Source organism: Pleurodeles waltl, chromosome 11 (assembly GCF_031143425.1).
Source record: "Pleurodeles waltl isolate 20211129_DDA chromosome 11, aPleWal1.hap1.20221129, whole genome shotgun sequence".
NCBI classification, from domain to species: domain Eukaryota; kingdom Metazoa; phylum Chordata; class Amphibia; order Caudata; family Salamandridae; genus Pleurodeles; species Pleurodeles waltl.
In genome coordinates, this window is record NC_090450.1 from 574,726,429 (window position 1) to 574,750,772 (window position 24,344).

At 44.4% G+C, this 24,344-nt stretch overlaps 1 protein-coding gene across 2 annotated transcripts in view; it reads right to left on the reverse strand.

Moving 5' to 3' along the window:
- The window catches only part of BIN3 (bridging integrator 3), a 182,080-nt gene extending 159,009 nt beyond the window's left edge, over positions 1 to 23,071 (reverse strand). The window contains exon 1 of one of the 2 annotated variants that reach the window (XM_069214055.1): positions 23,005 to 23,071. In XM_069214055.1, coding sequence (XP_069070156.1) covers positions 23,005 to 23,012 — 8 coding nt within the window. In that variant the 5' untranslated portion in view covers positions 23,013 to 23,071. Of the gene's footprint in view, positions 1 to 22,937 lie in introns of both variants that reach the window. The other variant, XM_069214054.1, reaches the window with a different exon arrangement.
- Between the last annotated feature and the right edge of the window lie 1,273 nt (positions 23,072 to 24,344).

Here is a 24,344-nt window from a genome sequence, read left to right on the forward strand (position 1 = left end):
CCAATCAGTGTAGTCTGCCGGGTCCGGACAGGGTCTCTCCTCTCTGGGTTCCCTTCTCACCAGCAGGCCCCTTAAAGCCTTTTTTTGTGGCCTTGCCCTCGCAGGGTTAAGATGTGTAGTCTCCAGCCCCTTACATACAGGGTGCACACTGCAGGATGTCCTTTCCACCGGCTATGTAGACTTTGACATCATACAGAAAAGTAGCAGGCTGATGTTTGATTGGGACATGCCTGGAGGCACTGAAGAAACACTAGCCAAGACCTCATGGTTAACTCAGAAAGAGAAGGACCTTCTCCAAGGACATTAGGGATAGAATTGAGACAGTGTTATTCACAAGCATAATATGCTGTGAAGTTATGGAAAGTTGAAACATCGGCTGCGTGGCTTTTGTTCAACTGCAATGTTAAAATATGACTTGACATTAATGAATCAGTGAGTTTATTTGGCACTCGTGGTGTTTGTATCATTCTGCATGCTTTTGTCTGCTCAGTTTCCCACTATGAGGTCCATTAGGTTCGAGAACAGGCTGGTTTGGGGGGAAAAAAAGTCTAGAACCCATCTGCTGTTTATTTTGTAGATAAATGCAGGTTGTGCATATTGAAGTGTTGCAGATGTGGGGAAGAGTGGTACCTCGTTGCAAGGGACACCGGTGTAGTATGTGTGTAGGAGTGAAATGGGTAATGCAGTCACTAGAAGTATGAGGGAGTACCCCATGGTATGCAATGTTGGAGAAGTGTAGAGCTGTGTATTGAGAAGTTGAATGGGGACGTACCCACTGGTGCGATGTGGGAGAAGAGAAGAAATAAGTTGCAAGAGTTTGTAAGGGGAAGTACCCTGTGGAGTGAAAATGCGCAGAAGTGTAATACCCTGTGGTGTTGTTCGTGATGGCCACAAGTTTTGCCTCAGTGTTTTGGGTGATAACCCCAAGTTTCACTGGAGTTGTCTTTCTAACAAAAGGAAGATTTGACATATGAGGAGTTGTACAGAAGGCGGAATACATTTGTGATTATTTTGTAGTGCTTTTTATTCTGTTTGTGTGTAATGCAGTCAGTCAGTGTTCTGTTGAACTGTAGTAGTTAATGAAGCTCTACTGTGTACCACTTTACCTGCTGCCATGGTCTGGGGTCAATGGTGGTATTACTGGACTGCTCTGATTTTTGATTGCTGGGTTGTGTCAATAATATTTTAGTGTGCATCTACTGGAGGGAGTCACCACTGTATTCGGAATACGTCCCCACTTTTCCTGGCACTGTTTCCATAGGGAGGGATAGTGGGTGCAGATTGAGTGCTTTTTCCGGCCTGGCACTTGGCCATGCTGGTTTGGCTAGCTAGTGTGACTGGATGTGGGGTGTGTTGGAGTGCTGGGATGCACTTTTGCGTAAGTACCAGGCCTTGAAAATCACTCTTGCCCGCTCGCTATGGTGAGCTGATTGTTTGCTGGCAGGAACTTTCTGGAGCTTACTAGTCCTCTGGGTCGTGGGGACTACTACACAAAGAGACAGGCGCAGTCGTTGCTTGCTCCCAGCCTTTCTAACTAGCAGCGCAACCACCCCTCTTCAGTAAAAAGACAGGCTTCCCTTTGATTGCTTGACTGTATGTGAACGCTGTTGCCCAAATATCGCTGTTGGTTGCGGTGGAGTCAGTGTTGCTTTTCTTTGTGTACCGTGTTTATGACCTGGCAATCTGCGTAGAGGTTGCCAAAATGGCCTAAGTCGCGCTGGCTTTGCCTCCGAGGCTGAACTGAACGTTCAGTGCCAGAAAATTCTAGTTTGAAGTCCAGGATGGGTGCCCCTGAACTGCACTGAATGGCTTGTTTGTTTTCCCAGCTTTTGTCGGACCTGAATCCGGCGAATCTTTTCATTTCAGCTAACTCACGCCTCGTTATCTGAAACTCTTTAGGTGGTAGTTATATGTCTAGTAGTCAGTGCGTTATGTCAAGACAGATGATCCCAAAGCCATCTGAATTCGACTAAGGCCTTCTCCGTTGTTCTCAAGCCGGATCAGTGCTGGGTCTTACTTAATAGGTATAAGCAAACGAGCAGTGCAAGATGTAAGCTATGTCTATTATGAGCTGTGCACCAACGCTGTACAGGCAGTAGAAGAACAGAGCAAAGGTATGTACATGTGGGGGCGTTGTACATGGCTGGAGCCTGGCGCAGGCAAAATTCCTGCTCTACCCTTTGCCTTTCATTGCATCTAAATTTGTTATTTAGGACAGGAAACACCAGCAATATTAACATTTAAATTGGGCTCTGCCCTCCCTTAAATGAACTTTTTTTTTAAAGACTACAGATGTAAAAATAATTTAACACAAGGGTATTTTGGCATGGCTCCATAAAGACAGGGGACCGTTTGCTGAAACTCTGGAATAGATTCATCACTCTTGGACCTAGTTTGGACACACCTGAAATAAAATATGATCAGTGTATTTAACATTGGTACTATTTATTTCCTGATAAAACTGAACAAAAAGCAGTGGTATTAAAACAGGATTAAAAAAAGAACATATCAATCCAGTGGCTAAACTGTTTCAAACCCAACGTCCCCAATTGCGTGATCTTAGTCAAACCACTTTACCTCACTTTACCTCAATTTTCTTGACCATCACATTGAAAGCACGTTCACCTCAGACCCTTCTTGTATATTGTTTCATTAACTATAATGATCCTTTATCTACAATGACAATATTTGGCATTAAGGGGCACCGACTTTCTCAGTTCACTCTTGTCATCCCTGTCAAGGTGAAGGGTTTCATGTCTAGAACATTTCACTTTTAATAAATGGCACCCAATTTCGTACATTATATTACCACATTCAAATAGTTACAAATATATAATCTTCGCTAAAAAGTTTAAGTGTCACATTTTTATATTTGTTTGTTAAGTAACTTAAATACTAAATTGCTTAATGTCTCACCTAGTGTTTTTGTTCTTGCAGCCATTCCAGACCACTGGCTCAGCGCTGGCGTGCCTACCTCTAAAGCTAGGATAAGTACGTACTTGAGTAACATATGCAGGATAGGATCTGAGCAACAGACATGAGCTAGGCAATATCGGCTGGGAGGAACATCATACACTGAAGGGGGAGGAGCTATGCATAAGTGAACTATGCGGAATAAGAGTTGCACTGTAGGGGACCATGCTGTCCCGGATGCAAGGTGTGCAGTTTGAATGAGTTATACATGGCGGGAGTCTGGGTTTGGCATTCCTGCCGTGAGCTGTACAAGAAGCAAGACTTGGGTGCGAGCTGCAGAATCCGCGCTGTGCGAGGGGAACAAGCTAGGTTGGATAAGATAACAGTGTGCTACAGGAGCTGTGCCGGGCAGGCACTGTTCAGGTTGTGAGCTGTGTCAACCATATAGCCCTATTGACCGGCTAATCAGAGGAGTGGCTGATGTGTAAGCTTGCTATGAACGAGGCTGGTCTCTGGTGACGCACTCAGGGAGGCAGTTGAAACCCGTTGACTAAGTCATGTACAATTCCACACCAAAATGTAGCACTTGCTCCACTTTTACTGTGTTTACTGCTCTCTTCTGAGCGCTTGTGGAGTAACTGTCAAGGCAGTTAAGCAATGTGTAAAACGAATTTATGCCTTCAATGAGTTGATTAGTCGATGAAGATAACATGCAGCACACGAAAGGTATTAAAATGCAAAGATGGGGACTCAGCCTTGCATCCTTCCCCCCACAAAAAATAAATAAATTCAGTTTTAAATTGGTTCGCAATAATACACTTACAGAGCTTCTTAAAAGCAGCAGAAATAACAGGTAAGTTCCTGAATTTTTGCAATGTGCAATTTCACCAACCTGTGTTTGAGGTTTTTGTGTGTATCTATCAAGTTGTTGCTATCCTGGCAAGTCTACCATCGTCTGAAACACACGGGTCATTTCTATCGGAGGTAAGTTAGTGACCAATTCAAGTTTTCTGTTTGGTAGCAATATGGTGGTCTACAGATTTTAGCGAGGCTGGCTACCTAACTTAGAAAAACAAAATCGTGACCAGATCGTGAGTCAAGTGTATTACAGATAGGCGGAGTAGATTAACTGAGTCACTAGACATGCAGGTCTAGCAACATTTTTTAAAACATTTTTCGAGGCCTGCCTGTATATGGTGCAGTGTGTTTTCCTTCTGGGGATGTCTGCTGCTTGTTGAAGATGGAAAAAGTGGAAGAGCGACTTGTGCTTAGTTTAGTAGTGTGATGTGGAAGCCGGAGGACTTGGAATACCAGTGTTGTTGTGAAGACAGCTCCTGTTTTTGAGACTGCTTAAAGTGTGTACGGAGAGACTTTTGTTTAGGCTTTGTCTGCTGGAATGTGTAGACTTAAGGATGACAGAGAAACACTTTGTAGAAGAAGGCCAGTGGCCTGCTGTCACATAACTGGGTTAGCGACAACATATCCTCTGTGCATGAATGTTGTATAGTGCTATTATTAGGGGTGAGCAAAATACTATTTTCTGCCGGTGGAATTGGCAGAATTTTGGCAACTTGGAGTTCCGGTCAAATTTTGCCAACTGCTGCGTGGCTGATTTTCTTCTCAAAAATGCGCCCAGATGGTAAGTTGGTGCACATTAGCTAGATATAGCATCCACCAAAAGAAGGATTTTCGCTCGCTAGGAGAACATTCAGGGAGTTTTTTCCAACACGGACAGTCGCAACAGTTTGCAGTCAGAAGGCTGCCGCTCGAGTAGAAAACCTACTTGAGAAGAGGCAGCAAAATCAACTCGAGCAGATTACCCCTCAGGCAAGCCAGGGGTGTCATTTGTGCTGATTTTTTATGGAACGCGCTACAGCAGCTAAATCACAGTGCAAGCAGCGCAACGTGCCAAATTCCGCCCTTTGTCAGGACTCTGCAGAATCCCACAGAGTTTTGTTGTAACACAAGCCAGGGGTGTCATTTGTGCTGATTTTTCATGGAACGTGCTACAGCAGCTAAATCACAGTGCAAGCAGCGCAACGTGCCAAATTCCGCCCTTTGTTAGGACTCTGCAGAATCCCACCGAGTTTTGTTGTAATACTGTGGAATTCTGCAGAGTCAAATTCCGTAAGTTCAGCCCACCCCTAGTTATTATGACTCTGCATGCATATGGTGGTAAGGTCTCATGTCAAAGGAGTTGCTCGACTTGAACCCTTGTTAAGTGGTATCAACACCCAGTTGTTGTCTTGTTTCTTTGTCTGGCATGATGTGTGGAGAGCCTTATGTTCTGATCCATTGTAGTTTCTGTGACTGCTGTTTTGTTGCCTTTGTGAGTCTGCAATGCGTACTAGAGAGTTTAACAGTCTGTTGTTGTTTGGGGGAATGTGTAAGCTACATATTGGATATTGAGTAATTGTGAATTACTGTCCCTGTATTTAACATGAAAGGGAATGTCTGTTTGTTGTATTGTTGTTTGTAAGAAAGGGAGGTGTGTAATACAGAGTATGCCCCCATTCCCTTTATGCCCGAGCTGGTGTCCGGAATGCTTAGAGTGAATGATGTAATAGAATGTTGATGTGTGGTCTGCAGTGGAAGCTAAGGGAGAGGGATAGTTGAGGGAGTTTGAAGTCCTGATAAGATATAACCCCTGTTGCTGTAAATTTATGGCCTAAACTTTTAATAAAAAACGTGCTTCTTACTTTAGAGGCTTTAGACTCTTGAATGCAGCCCCTGCTTTCTAACTACAACACATTAGTTGTATTGTATGCCTGGGAAAGCAACATGACATAATTAAAACAGGCTTAAGCATTCTGGTCAGTGCGAGGCACAAGAATCCAGCCACAGCAGTGTAATGTTCAATAAATAAGAAACTGTGTGTGGTGGATAGTAGCCTGAATAAAGGGGTAACCAGACGGCTGAGGGTTAACAATGGTTGTATATATATATATATATATATATATATATTTATATTATTATTTTTTAATGGTCTCAGAGTGTCCAAAAACTGTCCTTATAATTTCTCCTCGTCAGCGTCCTCTTCGGAAATGGTGTATTGATTTTCTCTTTACTCTTGTCTCTTTTATTAGGCTGGAAGGTACAACCTGAATCTCCTTCTCGACTCTCACCAGTTCGCCTCCAAGGAAGACCGAAAGAAAACAAAGAGTCAAGATCAGGTAAGTACTACAAGACCTGGGGTTATGGGTAGGGACTTGTGAGGGACAAGTGCTTGTGAGGGACACCTCTTTATGTGAAAGAAAACAAAACCCTTTGCAGTTCTGCCATGCCCGAGTGACTTCAAAGGGTGCCCTTTTCTGGAACTCGGAACTGTCTTCCTTATAAGTTGGTCTCAACCTGTTCCCTTCACCTGCCGCCCCTCCCTTCTTTACCCCCCGTGTCTCTATTCCAAAGAGACCGTACCTTTTTAAGCCACGCTCCTCCAGGAGCGAGGCAAGGCTATAGAATCCGAACACCTCCTCCGCCGCTTTCCAGCCTCCATCATGCCCCAGATAGGGTTAGTAAGCAATATACAAATCTAATAATACATGTAGGAAAGTGCCAGTGTTGGCATATGTAAGGAAATGTCTCCTTGGCATGGTTACCCCCTGACTTTTTGCCTTTGCTGACGCCAAGTTACGATTTGAAAGTGTGCTGAGACCTGCTAACCAGGCCCCAGCACCAGTGTTCTTTCCCTAGAACTGTACCTTTGTTTCCACAATTGGCACACCCTGGCATCCAGGTAAGTCCCTTGTAACTGGTACCTCTGGTACCAAGGGCCCTGATGCCAGGGAAGGTCTCTAAGGGCTGCAGCATGTCTTATGCCACACACACTGCTTGCCAGCTTGTGTGTGCTGGTGGGGAGGAAATTACTAAGTCGACATGGCACTCCCCTCAGGGTGCCATGCCAACCTCACACTGCCTATGGCATAGATAAGTCACCCCTCTAGCAGGCCATACAGCCCTAAGGCAGGGTGCTGAGGGCATAGGTGCATGAGCACTATGCCCCTACAGTGTCTAAGCAAAACCTTAGACATTGTAAGTGCAGGGTAGCCATATGAGTATATGGTCTGGGAGTCTGTCATACACAAATTCCACATCACCATAATGGCTACACTGAAAACTGGGAAGTTTGGTATCAAACTTCTCAGCACAATAAATGCACACTGATGCCAGTGTACATTTTATTGTGAAATACACCCCCGAAGGCATCTTAGAGATGCCCCCTGAAAACAGACCCGACTTCCAGTGTTGGCTGAGTAGTTTTACCAGCCTGCCACACACCAGACATGTTTCTGGCCACATGGGGAGAGTGCCTTTGTCACTCTGTGGCTAGTAACAAAGCCTGTACTGGATGGAGGTGCCTCTCACCTCCCCCTGCAGGAACTGTAACACCTGGCGGTGAGCCTCAAAGGCTCACCCCCTTTGTTACAGCGCCCCAGGGCACTCCAGCTAGTGAAGATGCCTGCCTCCTCCGGCCACGGCCCCACTTTTGGCGGCAAGGCCGGAGGAGATGAGAAAAACAAGGAGGAGTCACTGGCCAGTCAGGACAGCCTCTAAGGAGTCCTGAGCTGAGGTGACTCTGACTTTTAGAAATCCTCCATCTTGCAGATGGAGGATTCCCCCAATAGGATTAGGGATGTGCCCCCCTCCCCTCAGGGAGGAGGCACAAAGAGGGTGTAGCCACCCTCAGGGCTAGTAGCCATTGGCTACTAACCCCCCAGACCTAAACACACCCATAAATTGAGTATTTAGGGGCTCCCAGAACCTAGCAAGATAGATTCCTGCATTCTGAAGACGAAGAAGGAATGCTGACCTGAAAGCCCTGCAGAGAAGACGGAGATACCAACTGCTTTGGCCCCAGCCCTACCGGCCTGTCTCCGCACTTCAAGAAAAACTGCAACAGCGACGCGTCCCCCAGGGTCCAGCGACCTCTGAAGCCTCAGAGGACTACCCTGCATCTAAAAGGACCAAGAACTCCAGAGGACAGCGGCCCTGTTCCACAAAGACTGCAACTTTGCAACAAAGAAGCAACTTTTAAAGACAACACGTTTTCCGCCGGAAGCGTGAGACTTTCCACTCTGCACCGACGCCCCCGACTCGACCTGCGGAAAAACAACACTACAGGGAGGACTCCCCGGCGCCTGTGACCCTGTGAGTAGCTAGATTTGACCCCCATGAGCCCCCCCCCAGCGACGCCTGCAGAGGGAATCCAGAGGCTCCCCCTAACCGCGACTGCCTGCTTCTAAGAACCCGACGCCTGGTAAAGACACTGCACCCGCAGCCCCCAGGACCTGAAGGATCTGACCTCCAGTGCAGAAGCGACCCCCAGATGGCCCTCTCCCTTGCCCAGGTGGTGGCTACCCTGAGGAGCACCCCCCCCCTTGCCGGTCTGCTTCACTGAAGAGACCCCTGGGTCTCCCACTGAACTCCATTGCAAACCCGATGCCTGTTTGCACTCTGCACCCGGCCGCCCCCGTGCCGCTGAGGGTGTACTTTTTGTGCTGACTTGTGTCCTCCCCGGTGCCCTACAAAACCCCCCTGGTCTGCCCTCCGAAGTCACGGGTACCTACCTGCTGGCAGACTGGAACCGGGGAACCCCCTTCTCCATTGAAGCTTATGTGTTTTGGGCACCACTTTGACCTCAGCAACTGACCGGCCCTGAGCTGCTGGTGTGGTAACTTTGGGGTTGCCCTGAACCCCCAACGGTGGACTACCTTGGATCCAACTTTGAACCCTGTAGGCGGTTTACTTACCTGCAAAAGTAACAAATACTTACCTCCCCCAGGAACTGTTGAAATTTGCACTGTGTCTAGTTTTAAAATAGCTTATTGCCATTTTGGCCAAAACTGTACATGCTATTTTGCTGATTCAAAGTTTCTATGATACCCAAGTGAAGTACCTTTCATTTGAAGTATTGATTGTAAATCTTGAACCTGTGGTTCTTAAAATAAACTAAGAAAAGATATTTTTCTATACAAAAAACTATTGGCCTGGAATTGTCTTTGAGTGTGTGTTCCTCGTTTATTGCCTGTGTGTGTACAACAAATGCTTAACACTACCCTCTGATAAGCCTACTGCTCGACCACACTACCACAAAATAGAGCATTAGAATGATCTCTTTTTGCCACTATCTTACCTCTAAGGAGAACCCTTGGACTCTGTGCATGCTATTTCTTACTTTGAAATAGTACATACAGAGCCAACTTCCTACAGCATGGTTACCCGCCCACTTTTTTTGCCTAGTGTTGATGCCAACTTTGACTTGACTGAGTGTGTGCTGGGATCCTGCTAACCAGGCCCCAGCACCAGTGTTCTTTCCCAAAAACTGTACCTTTGTTTCTACAACTGGCACAACCCTGGACACAGTTAAGTCCCTTGTTAAAGGTACCCATGGTACCAAGGGCCCTGTGGCCAGGGAAGGTCTCTAAGGGCTGCAGCATGTATTATGCCACCCTAAGGGACCCCTCACCAAGCGTATGTACACTGCTTTGCAGCTTGTGTGTGCGATGGTGGGAAGACAAAGACAAATTCGAGATGGCACCCCTCTCCGGGGTGCCATGCCCACAAACCACTGCCTGTGGCAGAGGTAAGTCACCCCTCTAGCAGGCCTTACAGCCCTAAGGCAGGGTGCACCATACCACAGGTGAGGGCATAGATGCCTGAGCAATATGCCCCTACAGTGTCTAAGTCCATTCTTAGACATTTTAAGTGCAGTGTAGCCATATTGAGTATACGGTCTGGGAGTTTGTCATTACGAACTCCACAGCTCCATAATGGCTTCACTGAATACTTGGAAGATTGGTATCAAACTTCTTAGAACAATAAACCCATACTGACGCCAGTGTGGGATTTATTGAAAAATGCACACAGAGGGCTGTGAGAAAGTAGCCTCTTTCTAGCCTTGTTACCCCCACTTTTGGCCTGTTTGTGAGTGTATGTCAGGGTGTTTTCACTGTCTCACTGGGATCCTGCTAGCCAGGGCCCAGTGCTCATAGTGAAAACCCTATGTTTTCAGTATGTTTGTTATGTGTCACTGGGACCCTGCTAGCCAGGACCCCAGTGCTCATAAGTTTGTGACCTATATGTATGTGTTCCCTGTGTGATGCCTAACTGTCTCACTGAGGCTCTGCTAACCAGAACCTCAGTGGTTATGCTCTCTCATTTCTTTCCAAATTGTCACTAACAGGCTAGTGACCAATTTCACCAATTTACATTGGCATACTGGAACACCCTTATAATTCCCTAGTATATGGTACTGAGGTACCCAGGGTATTGGGGTTCCAGGAGATCCCTATGGGCTGCAGCATTTCTTTTGCCACCCATAAGGAGCTCTGACAATTCTTACACAGGCCTGCCATTGCAGCCTTAGTGAAATAACGTCCACGTTATTTCACAGCCATTTACCACTGCACTTAAGTAACTTATAAGTCACCTATATGTCTAACCTTCACCTGGTAAAGGTTGTGTGCTAAGTTACTTAGTGTGTGGGCACCCTGGCACTAGCCAAGGTGCCCCCACATTGTTCAGGGCAAATTCCCCGGACTTTGTGAGTGCGGGGACACCATTACACGCGTGCACTATACATATGTCACTACATATGTATAGCGTCACAATGGTAACTCCGAACATGGCCATGTAACATGTCTAAGATCATGGAATTGTCACCCCAATGCCATTCTGGCATTGGGGAGACAACTCCATGATCCCTTGAGTCTCTAGCACAGACCCGGGTACTGCCAAACTACCTTTCCCGGGGTTTCACTGCAGCTGCTGCTGCTGCTAACCCTTCAGACAGGTTTCTGCCCCCCTGGGGTCCAGCCAGGCTTGGCCCAGGAAGGCAGAACAAAGGACTTCCTCAGAGAGAGGGTGTTACACCCTCTCCCTTTGGAAAAAGGTGTCAGGGCTGAGGAGGAGTAGCCTCCCCCAGCCTCTGGAAATGCTTTGATGGGCACAGATGGTGCCCATCTCTGCATAAGCCAGTCTACACCGGTTCAGGGATCCCCCAGCCCTGCTCTGGCGCGAAACTGGACAAAGGAAAGGGGAGTGACCACTCGCCTGACCTGCACCTCCCCTGGGAGGTGCCCAGAGCTCCTCCAGTGTGCTCCAGACCTCTGCCATCTTGGAAACAGAGGTACTGCTCGGAGTGGCCAGGGCCAGCAGGTGATGTCAGAGACTCCTTCTGATAGGCTCTTACCTGTGTTGCTAGCCTATCCTCCTTCCTAAGTAGCGAAACCTCCTTTTCTGGCTATTTAGGGTCTCTGCTTTGGGGAATTCTTTAGATAACGAATGCAAGAGCTCATCAGAGTTCCTCTGCATCTCTCTCTTCACCTTCTGCCAAGGAGTCGACCGCTGACTGCTCTGGATGCCTGCAAAACCGCAACAAAGTAGCAAAGACGACTACTGCAACCTTGTATCGCTTATCCGGCCGCCTTCTCGACTGTTTTCCTGGTGGTGCATGCTATGGGGGTAGTCTGCCTCCTCTCTGCACTAGAAGCTCCGAAGAAATCTCCCATGGGTCGACGGAATCTTCCCCCTGCAACCGCAGGCACCAAAAGACTGCATTACCGGTCTTCTGGGTCCCCTCTCAGCATGACGAGCGTGGTCCCTGGAACTCAGCAACTCTGTCCAAGTGACTCCCACAGTCCAGTGACTCTTCAGTCCAAGTTTGGTGGAGGTAAGTCCTTGCCTCACCACACTAGACTGCATTGCTGGGTACCGCGTGATTTGCAGCTGCTCCGGCTCCTGTGCACTCTTCCAGGATTTCCTTTGTGCACAGCCAAGCCTGGGTCCCCGATACTCTAACCTGCAGTGCACAACCTCCTGAGTTGTCCTCTGGCGTCGTGGGATCTTCTTTTGTGACTTTGGGTGAGCTCCGGTTCACTCCTCTTCGTAGTGCCTGTTCCGGCACTTCTGCGGGTGCTGCCTGCTTCTGAGTGGGCTCTTTGTCTTGCTGGGCGCCCCCTCTGTCTCCTCACGTAATTGGTGACATCCTGGTCCCTCCTGGGCCACAGCAGCATCCAAAAACCCTAACCGCGACCCTTGCAGCTAGCAAGGCTTGTTTGCGGTCTTTCTGCACGGAAACACCTCTGCAAGCTTCTTCACGACGTGGGACATCCCTCCTCCAAAGGGGAAGTTCCTAGTCCTCTTCGTTCTTGCAGAATCCACAGCTTCTACCATCCGGTGGCAGCTTCTTTGCACCCTCAGCTGGCATTTCTTGGGCATCTGCCCACTCACGACTTGAGTGTGACTCTTGGACTTGGTCCCCTTGTTCCACAGGTTCTCTCGTCTGGAAATCCATCGCTGTTGCATTGCTGGTGTTGGTCTTCCTTGCAGAATTCCCCTATCACGACTTCTGTGCTCTCTGGGGAACTTAGGTGCACTTTGCACCCACTTTTCAGGGTCTTGGGGTGGGCTATTTTTCTAACCCTCGCTGTTTTCTACAGTCCCAGCGACCCTCTACAAGCTCACATAGGTTTGGGGTCCATACGTTATTCGCATTCCACTTTTGGAGTATATGGTTTGTGTTGCCCCTGTACCTATGTGCTCTCATTGCAATCTATTGTGACTGTACATTGCTTTCTATTGCTATTACTGCATATTTTTGGTATTGTGTACATATATCTTGTGTATATTTGCTATCCTCATACTGAGGGTACTCACTGAGATACTTTTGGCATATTGTCATAAAAATAAAGTACCTTTATTTTTAGTATATCTGTGTATTGTGTTTTCTTATAATATTGTGCATATGACACCAGTGGTATAGTAGGAGCTTTACACGTCTCCTAGTTCAGCCTAAGCTGCTCTGCTAAGCTACCCTTTTCTATCAGCCTAAGCTGCTAGACACCTCTTCTACACTAATAAGGGATAACTGGACCTGGTGCAGAGTGTAAGTACCCCTTGGTACCACTACAACTTGAGAAGTAGACTACAAAAGCTGGCATTTTAGAGAATGATCCACCAAACAATGCTGGCCAACAGGAGAACTTTTAACTTAGCTTATAGCCCAACAAGCTATATGCTGTGACCTTCGCTGGTCAACCTAATGATCACTTTGGAGGACTGTGTCAGTCCATATGGGCAGATCTTGGACACTCACTACCCTTCTAATATCCACCCAGCCTCCCAAGATTAGCAGCTTGGTTAATGCAGCAACAAATACAAAAACAGGACTGGAATTTCTCTTCTACTAACTCCAAATACCACAAGGGGACCTGCGGAGCTAACAAATGCTGCCAGCAGATATCAAAATCATGAATTGTGTGTCTGTTACTCACACTCCTTTCATTCAGTGCACTGCTAAGTCCTGTCTCCCATAACAAGGTAACCACACCACAGTGGTCATCACTGCATGTAAGAAATTGTAGCAGACAAAGGGAGGGTGCTGTGAAAAGTTTCAGCAGCCTTCTGAAGGGTCTACTAAGTAGATTACAGCAGCCTATGGAGGCCTCATTGAGGACAGCATTGCAGTCCCCTGAAGATGCAGTGAGATCATAGCTCACCTCCTGATAATACAGACAGGGGGTTATAGCGTGCTCTGTGCAGGTCCAAACTGGTAGAAACAAAGGGAAATTACTGTGGATACAGGATGAGTTTGATCATGGGGTGTGAGAGAAGGGAAAATGATTGCAATGATGTCAACAGGGTAGTCAAAATGTAGCTATTTGCAGGGCAAGGGTCATGAGGAAAATGATCACTATGGGGCCAAGGGTATATGAGGATAGAAAGGTCAACTGTGAGGGGGTGATTGGATCCCAGATGGGAGAGGGTGGGCGGCTGATGACACAAAGACATGGAGGCAGCCTGCTGATCATGAATGGGCCGGGTGAGGTGGGGGAACCAAGTGATCACAGATGGACCAGGGGAGTGACCCCCTGATCAGAGGGTGGGGGAGCTGACTGATCAGAGGACTCAGTGATATGCTTGCCTGATCAGAGACAGGCCAAGGGGCGACCAGTTGATCATAGATGGGTGGGGGTTAGCCAGCTGCTGACCACTGACAGGCCACAGGAGCAGCTACCTCATCAGGTGGAGCAGATGGCTGGGGGGGGGGGGGGGGCTGATCACAGAGCCAGAAATAAAAAATGAACACACATGTATAGCATGCTGAGACTTAGAGCAAATCAGGCCTTTTGGACAGGGCCCTATAAGTTAGTGTTAGCTTCACCACACAAATTACAGATTGCTGCTTGCCAGAAACATTTGAAGGATGTAAAATGTGAGATCTTGAAACTTCTTTGTCTGTTACAACAAATCTGACTGCTTGCTGCAGTGGCCAGAAGCTTGACAAAATCTTCTATGAAGAAAGTAGGTGTAAACTTGATGGAAGATTGACGGACAATGTCCTGGTTAGGTGCACGAGGCCCAATGCTCTCTATTTGACTATTTTATGGTGAGACAAACATCCTGTGAGGTTCTGACATTAGGAAAGGTCTACGTGCAAAGGTCTGACCACTGAGAGGTTCAAATGGTGGCTTGTTAATAGAGGCTCAGAACATGACTGATGTCTACAACGGGGCAACATTAACACTTTCTAGGGTAGGAGGTGGCTGATCACTGGTAACTATAAGACTGATCAGTGGAAAAGAGTTATCAGTGAAAGGGGGTGAATGGGTAGCTAATGGGCTGATGAGTGGGATGCTGATTACTTAGGGTCTGACATGTCTGATTACTACAGGTGAGGCTTACCTTAAGAGATCACTAGAGGGAACAGGGGAGTTGATAGATGGGTCTAAAGCATGGCCAATCAGTAGGAAGGGTAGGCGGAGTTCCCAGGTTGAGGTAAGGATTTGGCTAATCACTGAGAGTTGGGTTGCAGGATTTGGGAACGTGGGTTGCTAGGGGTAAGCACAAGCCAATCAGTGGCGGACAGGCTGTGTCTGATTATTCTGGTTCAGTTGTCAAGTTAGAGGATAGCAGGATCTGACTACTGAGGGTGCTGACAGGTGACCAGTCAGTGGGGGTTTGGTGGTGTTCAAAGGGGTAGCTGCTCTCTAAGGAACCAGGGACAGCTGTTTCTACAGGAGTGCTCAAGAAGCCGAGCACAGAGATCAGGGGGTGGCTAAGCAGAATGGGCTCTCAGGGGATGGGAGCAACCACTATTGGAATTAGGTGGGACATAACCGCTATGCCCCCTGGTCTCTTCCCACAGCTTTGTCCTTGCTACAATTTCTATCCCTCCCTCCCTTCACCTCAGGTGGACCACTCTTGCAGCCACAGAGATTCAGAGTCCTGTTCTGACTGAAGACTGTATGTGATGTAACCTTTCCTTTGACAGCAGGGCTACCATGGCAGTGCTCAAGCGGGCCCCAAGCTGGGTAGAAAATCTTAATGTCAGCCTGAAGAAGAGATGGAGGGATTCAAAAGGGGTCACCGGAAGAGTTAAGGTTCCAAAGATGTGCTATGTGATGTGCCGGAACAAAGCTATGAGAACAGAACACACATCATTCAAATTAGACAGTTAATTTTGGGGGGAGGATTTTAACATCTTTTTAGGACGAACGTGCAAGCACTATAACCTGTTGTAATCTATCTGTGGGCTTTTAACCACGCCCACCCCATGCCTATCACTATCACTCATTTGTGAGCTTGCCTTTAAAAAATACTTTGTTATCATTGGTAAATGCTTTACGCTTGTCCCTCTTTGAGGCGGTTTGGTTACCGCCTTGGACATCGACCCTGTTACATGGATAATTGCACTTCTGCCAATACATTTGACTGCAAGCAAACTTATTTCTTCTTTTGCGTCTCTCCTTCGCGCTAATGCTCTTGGCGGTTATGGCGCTTTGAATCGGCTTGCTTATGTCAACTGTTTTACTTTTCATTTTCAATTTAAGTGGCAAGAAAAGTCAATTTGGGGATTTACAATGTTAACAGCTCTAACTCGAGCAAACATGCGACCCATTGCATTGCAAATGCTTGTTTATCCAAAGTCACTTTTCTGAAATGCCAGTTTACATTGACTTTCAACAAATTATCTGCGGAGAATGTTCAGAAAAATAAATTGTTACTAAGATATGTTGTCCACCAGACAATGGATGCATTCCTTTACTAATTGCAAGTATAACAGTGTCACAAAACTGTGGTTCCCTTTAAAATGCCTTTCAGCTGAATATATATACACACACACACCCACACACATATATGAAGGATGCAATCAATACCACTAATTTTGCTCACACAATATAGCTAAGGTTTTGTAGAAATACTGTAGATTCACCACTGTGGGACTCCCATAATTTACAAGATTTTTCAAATAAATAGCAGCTTGACCCTTCTAGTTCTAATTCTGGGAATTCCAAAAGGTTTCCAACTTGTATATTAAACTCACTTGTTATAAAATGCAAACCATTCTAAATACTGGTGGCCCAAATGATATCTATAATTCAACTTTTGACAAGTGCCTTTGCGCAATAAATACTTGGAAGATAAGTAGGCACTTAAACACAATGAAAAGACTGACACCTCCTCCCACATCATGAATACCAACACAATATACAATACATTCTCATACTTGTGATCACCGTGCTTGAAACGCCAACAGCCTATATATAGCCTGGTGCTCGCAGTGTCCTCATATGGAAAATACAGCTAATCCAAAACACTGCCACAAGACTCCTTAAAAACCTCCACCCAAAAGAACATATGATTCCAATCCTGCAATCACTCTGCTGGCTACCAGTAGTTAGAGCAATGTTCAAGGCACTCTGCCTCATCAACAGAGCCTCCTAAGGAAAATGACTATTATACTTAAAAGGTAAATTCTAGCAATACAAACAAAAAAGGGCACTGTGTTCCAGGCCTGCACCAAGATCCATCATACCACCTAATTAAGAAATACCTAGGTAAATAAACCTTGAATAATAATTGCTCCTTCATGTACAATCACAACTAACCAAAACAACTACTAGCCACTTGGCTAAAATTACATTTACATCAACTAACGAAAAAAATAGTTGAGGTTCAATCCACCTCCAATTCTGCAAGGAAAAAAAATCACCCCCAAACCACTATCATCATTCTGACATCAGCAGCAACCATAGTGACACACTGCCAACTCCACAAGGCACAGTTATCCACAGCCTCAATATCTATTAGTCAACACTACACAAGGTCTAAGGAGAACTCATAGCAACACATAGTCAACTCATATAGCTCAATGAACAACAAATCTAACCACCATATCTAAATCACACAACTTATCTAAAAACAACGCAGTAACTGAACAACCTCAACACAGACAACTGACACACAAAGTCACTTACCAAGATAAAATTAAAAATTAAGGGAAGGCACAAACAAAGCAGGCTGCTGAATAATTTCTTAATCCTGCTTGACCCTACTACACTTATAGAATCCATTCATTTTCTGTCGATAAACCAATACTGTACAATTCCACAGGAGTAAATGACCCATCACCAGCTGAACAGGATTAAAATATCTGAAGATATCTACCATATACTGCTGTGAGCTAAATAGTAGGATGCTTCACATCTCACAATGAAAATCATATATGGGATGATAGTAACATCTTCCCCTCAAATCTATGCCTGCTCAAGATCATAAACATTAAACTAAAATCTCAGAATTGACAACGCAGTGCAGTAGCCATAAGAAATACAATAAATATTGTGAAGAGGTAGAAGGTCAGCAGACGCTGCAATGATCATGTCAACTGTGAAGTAAAACAAGAGTTGTTTATTGGTTCGAGCGATGCATGTAACCTCTCACAGAGCGTTCCCTCACATGGCCGTTGTTAGTAAAGCCGCCCACTTATATCCTCGCCCCACATTCCCTGCACACTCCCAGTTTCATAAAATCAATATACATCCAACACAGCATTAATCAATCAACACGTGAACCTGACACCACCTGTGTCATGCTCATGCAATGTATACAATAGTATTTGATAATAAACATTTGTATACTACATGTGGACACGAACACAGCATTGCGCTCGTGCACGACTACCAGCACAACACATCTCCCCTTCAATAAACAATATATATATACACACACACACACACACACACACATATATATATATATCTATCTACATACACACACACACCGTTTCTTTTGCAAAAAGGATAACGCCTCGGTCACAGCTGCCTTCAGATCAAGTTTATTTTACTTTACATGGCAAAAGAAAAGAAAAGCATTCACCCGACGCGTTTCGGGAACCGTTGTTCCCTTGTTCACGGGCATTACATTGCCCATACTTTCATTTCTATTTATTTACAAACATAAACAGCAAGAAATCGATCAGCCTAAATGACGGGCCTCGGACGCTAGTTTCTATATCTCCACTCCTACGGCCATCTTTAAACATGTTTTATAAGCAAGTTTTTAATATATATTGCAATTATTTGTTTAATTTCTAAATTATTTACTTATATTTTCCACATTTCACAACTTTATTTCAAGAATCTTTAACAAACTGAAAGTTTATGACCAATCTACCTTATTTACATCAAACAAAATTTATAGTATTTTCAGCCACACTGGGTGTCCAGATCAGAAACAGAGAGTCGATAAACCAGAGCCTTGGGACTACTTTCTCCATATATTGTTTATTTCCCTCTCTCCAAGCTACCTCTCTTTCCCATCACCCCATAGTGAGATTTGTGTAGCTTGCAAAGAAAGAAATTGCTATGGCTGTCCCGCGTTTTTGCTTATACATTTGGAGATTGAAAAGAAACACATTGTTTGCTAAACATATCTCAATTATTTGTAGTAGCATCTGAGGATGCTCCGATTCTTTGTTTTCTGATGTAGGAAATATTTAATTTCCTGCAGGCCAATTTCATGATCAGTAGAGGTGAATAATGAGACCACGTCAGTGGTTTTCACTGAGTAACCTGCTTGTCAGTCTGTTTCTGCCAAGCTTCTCAGAAAGTCACCTGTATCCTTTATGTAGGAGCCTAATGTAGAAACCAAAGGAGCTAAATAGGGATCCACATACATTGAAAAATTCTCATATAATGACAGATAGCTGGAAATTATTGGTCTTCCTGGTGGTTTTTAAAGACTTTTGTGTATTTAAGGTATTAAATATGCCAAAGGGATTACAGGTGTTTAGCTTTTTAAAAATTGTACTTCATTATTGTCCAGTGGACCCTCATTAAACCACATATTTAAAATTTCGTGTAGTTCTACTGTCAGGTCTTTAATGGGGTTCTCTTGCAGCTTTTCATAATTTGATGTATCATTTCGTTGATGATATGCTTCTTCCCTATGTATTCCCTATTTATTTAAAATCACTACATTTTCACCCTTATGCGCTGGTTTAATAACAGGATGCTCTAATCCAATCTAGTTAATATTGTGTAAAGTAAATGCCACCTCACATTTCATTTTTAGCACCATTAACCAAATTCTCTCCACATACCGGTAGCCTTGACATGCAGTCAGCATCTATGTTATTTTTACCTGGAACATATTCTATTGTGTAGTGAAAAGCCTGTAACCTAGATGCTAACCTGGCTAGTCTTGCTGTCATAGTACAAGCTCCTCCTGGAGACATCAGATGTACTTACTAATGGTTTGTGGTCCATTTTGATTATGACTCTAGTTCCCCACAACATGGGTCTAAAATGTTCAGCTTACCATTAACTCTAGTTCTATGTCAGAGTAATGTTTCTCTGCTTCCCGTAGTGCTGTTGAGGCACATGATAAAATTAATTTGTTGCCATATTCTCTTTGCATAAGTATACCTCCTAATCCACTTCCCCTCGCATCGTCTGGCACAACACATTCTTTCTCCACATCAAAAGGTTAAAGACAAGGCGCATCAGCGGTCATCTGTTTCAATTTTGTGAAATCTGTTGTCATGTTATCACTCCATTAAAACTTTGCATTCTTTTTGAGTAGACACCTGAATGGGTCGACTTCAGCAGCATAATTTGGTATACATTTTGCATAGAATCCAGTTAACCCATGGAAAGGAACTAATTGCTCTTTGTTTGTGGGAACAGGAGCTTTCAGAATACTCTCCACAGGTACACATTTTGGTTTGATACCTGTTCCACCGATAAGATGCCCAAGATACTCTACTTGATGTTTTCTGAATTGAAACTTATTGAGCCTCGATGTAAGACTCTTAGCTGACAAGGCTAAGAAAACATTTTTTAAATTTGCATCATGCTCTTATGTATTCTGTCCAAAAACTAAAATAGCATCTTAAAAGGTGATCACTCCTGATATGCCTTCTAGAGTTTCCTTCATTAATCTCTGGAATACAGGTGCAGCACTTACTAGTCCAAAACGCATCCGGCAATACCTAAATAACCCTTCTAGAGTGATAAATGTTGTAAGATTTTTTGACTTCTCATCCAATTTGACTCGGTGGTAGGAGCTTGCTAGGTCCAATGTTGAAAAAACTTGTGCACCTGCTGATGTTGTAACCATCTTATGCAAGTTGGATAGACGATGGGCATCCACCCAAACTGCACTGTTAAGACTGTGCAGGTCTACACATAAACTCAATTCCCCAGAAGGTTTGACTGAAATCACAACTGGAGATACCCATGGAGAAAACTCAATAGTGCCATCATTGCATAAATCACACAACATTTATTTTTTACTTCTCTCTGTAGGATAATGGAACATCTTGTGCTGGTGGATACAAACTTGTCACATAGTTTAAATACAATGTTTGAATCCACAATCTTCACCCAATGTGTCACTAAAGACATTGCAAAATTTAGTTTTGAGCATGCTTGAAAAATCATCTAATTCTTCATCCTCAGCGTTCCCTGTATTACTGATAACGTAGACTGGGGGATTTGCTCTGAAATCTTACATTTCTATGGGTTCATCCACATCTTGCTTCCTTGAGCAAAACTTAAAACATGACAATATTTGTTTTTTCCATACCTAATGTGTATTGTTTTAGACGCATACAGAAAAACATCTAGTAAGCCAGGATTAATGAGTAAAGGTAAGTTCTTGAATTCTTTGAGACCACAACCACCCAAACAGTGTTTAAATAAAGAAAGCTTCCATTCTACGCTGCAATCCCACTCTTCTAATACTGCAACATAAGCTAAGAACATGTCCTCCCACGTTTCCCAATCCATAGGTTGTTCATCAGATATGGTAAGAAAGGATTGTAAGGGTACAATTCCAGCCATAATGGAAAAATAGTAAATTAAACAATGTGTGAAAGTACTCTCAAATAACGTAGAAAGTCACATGTGATATATGTTACATTTTGGTGCGTGCATAACCTCAGATGGTAATGCACGGTGGATTCCTAGTAGCAGTACTTCATATCAAATGTGTGTGTGTGTGTAAGCAGCACACTGTATAGTATTCAAGATATAACCGGTGTGCACATCACCTCAAACATGCTGTGGTTCAAGTGTTAATTTTTATACACCATGTGTGTGTTGCCAGGAACATGGAGCGTTATGTCCACTAATATAAAGAAAAGTTGGGAGATTCACCGAAAACACGCTACAGTTCCTGTACACAAAATTAATAAAACTCCCACTTCCTACTGGGCGTGTGAATGGGTTGCCGACTTCCAACCGATGGTGTAAACTGTGTGATTTAACCAAAACACGCTCCACCCAATGAGCGATGGTTATACAACAGGAAACAGCAATCAAAGCTCTGCAAGGTAGAAGTCAAACCATGTAGCCAATAAAAGGTGTGTTTATAACCACTGCAACCAATCTCATTTAAACAATCCGTATGCCATTGCGACTGGGAGTAGTGACTCCATATTTTCTGTACCCGTATGAAGAAAGTAACCCGCTCGTCACCAGTGTGAAGAGATATAACGTAACAGCAGACATCACCATGATCATGTCATCAGTGAAGTAAAACAAGAGTTGTTTATTGATTTCAGCAATGCATGTAAAATCTCACAGTGCACTCCCTTGTAAGCCTGCTGATAGTTCAGCTGGAGTCATGCTTGCACAATTAATTAAATAGTATTTATTAATAAACATTTGTACACTACAAGTGGGCACGAACGCGGCATTGTGCTTGTGCATGACTACCCACACAGCAAATATCACAAGGGGGCTTGCACAGGTGTTCAAAGCTAACATACTAAAAACCATACCCCATACTCCTATCTTACACTTCTTCACCCATCAATCACATTGCTAAGTGTTGCGCCCCATACCACGATAACTGCATCTTGAGGATCATCGCGAGACAATTCCACATAGAATCAAAACTAATACAATGGTCTTCCCAACCACACTTCTAACACATAACTGTATACTACCAAAGTAGGCAAATGGTTCAGCAACTCAAATGGGATAATAAGCGCTAGATTAAATGTTAACAGATCCAAATTGACACAAGCAATAAGTAATTTGTAGGGTGGTTCGCCTGGGCAAGAGATGGGGGTCTAGTTTACATTCTTTGGAACCAGGAGACGGATCTATTCTAGGTTTCAACACTAGGAAAGTTCAGGTCCATAGTCTGTCAAGATTGTTTTAATACCTGGTAGCAAGTCAGACAGCAGTGTGTGCTATAAAGAAGATTGTTTTTTATTTTTATTTGACCAGTATCCTAACCCCTCAAATAAAAATAAATAAAACAAAAATGTATTTCAAAAGTATTGATAAGCGCTTAATACAGGTTTCCTTTTGGCATTTTAAGTATACCCTTTTGGATTTACCCTAGGGACCCAAAAGGACAACAAATATAGCTTGCGTCAATGCACTGTGTGACGCAAGATTTACCTGACTTCATTGCACTCCCATATCTACGCTGTCTTAGTACCCACGTAGGGGGCGGATGAAGAGTAGAGGGCAGGGGGTGGCTGACCAGGAAGTGGTCAGGGTATGAGTAATATCTGGGTAATCAGGGTGGTTAATTACAGGTTGGTGGGCGATATAAGGAGGCATTAGTAACAGGGAGTAAACCGCTGTTAAGTACTGGGCTGTGAGGTTGGTGCTACTGAGGATCACTGTGGTGATGCTGACTTATAGGAAGTCAGTGGGAGCCTATCATCACCAGAGGCGACCGTGAAAGAGAAAATGGGGGGATCACTCTATAGCTACCATTAAACTACAGCAAACGCTTCCTGTGACTGTGATTGTTCCCCAAGGGGCGGTTCTCCCTCCTCACCAGCTCATGTCGATCGAGATCCTCAGCACTTCCGCCTTCAACTCTTCCTGAGTTCTACAGACTAATTTCTGCACTTGTGCCACCCACACCGGAAGTGACGTACACACAGATGGCTTCTCACATCAGTAGGGGAGGAGCTAGTGAGCCGTTCCCATGGAAACCAGATCACACGGTTCGCGAAGAAGGAGGAGGCGTGTAAATAGAGGAGCAGAGGAATATCCGCGTATACATCACAGGGCCTCGTATTACTTGTTTAAGCTCTTTAGCATCTAGTGGTACCAATGCTCTCACACCAACATTGTTGTCAGTATAGATGTTAGTCTGCCTATCCTTGTTTCCTATAAAAAGGTGTAACTTCCCTTATGTGATTCTTCTAAATAACTTGTTTTTCCAGTACAGCGCAATGGTGCTTCGGTTTTTCTTACAGATCCAAAATATTGATGATGTGAAAACACGTTAAACCTTATTTCAAATAATAACCGAAAAGTAAACAATAACGCAAAGACTCAAACACAAAAACACCACCCTATAGTACAAGTAATAGTACAGAACAGGTGGAAACATAAATTGACGTTTAATCGATCTACTTTATTTAGTCACTGGAATATAAACAAACAGAGAACCAAATCGTGCATAAGGAAACGCAAATTATGCGGATAATAAAACGCTAATTGTGTGGACTTCTATATATATTATGTCTGCATTCTGTCCAGTGCTCAGTGCTGGAAAGTTGGGGGAACCTGCCAGATCTCTGTTCTGGCAGCTATTTCTGGGTCTGATCTGGAATCCGGTCCAACCCATGGAAGCATGCTGAATTTGTCCTGCGACATTTTCCGACCCCTGGACATAATTCCGCTGCGCATGCTTGTTGCCTGCTATTCCTTTGGGGCAGGCACAAACCTGCAGGTAGCGAGGGTGATTATCTATCTATCTATCTATCTATCTATCTATCTATCTATCTATCTATCTATCTATCTATCTATACATGCTGCCTGTCTGCCACCCCCTTTCCTCTTCCACACCTTGACCACCCCCCCACCCCCAATTTATGGATTTACTTCCATTTCCAGCATTGATTCTATCCCTTGTGGGTAGACTGTAAATAGCTTCAACCAGGGTTGCATTTCTCCCGTGCATTCATTTGGGTTACTCTCATTCACTTCTGAATTGACTTTATGGAACATTCAGGGTGGCAGTTTGTATTCAGTGCATGTTAGTGGTGCTAGCACAGGTGTTTTAATAAAAATGATTAATGAGTATTTATGTATTCTGAACAATAGGTTTGTGTAGAAAATGTAATAACATAGAAAAATAATGCACACATTTGAAAATGTGATTAC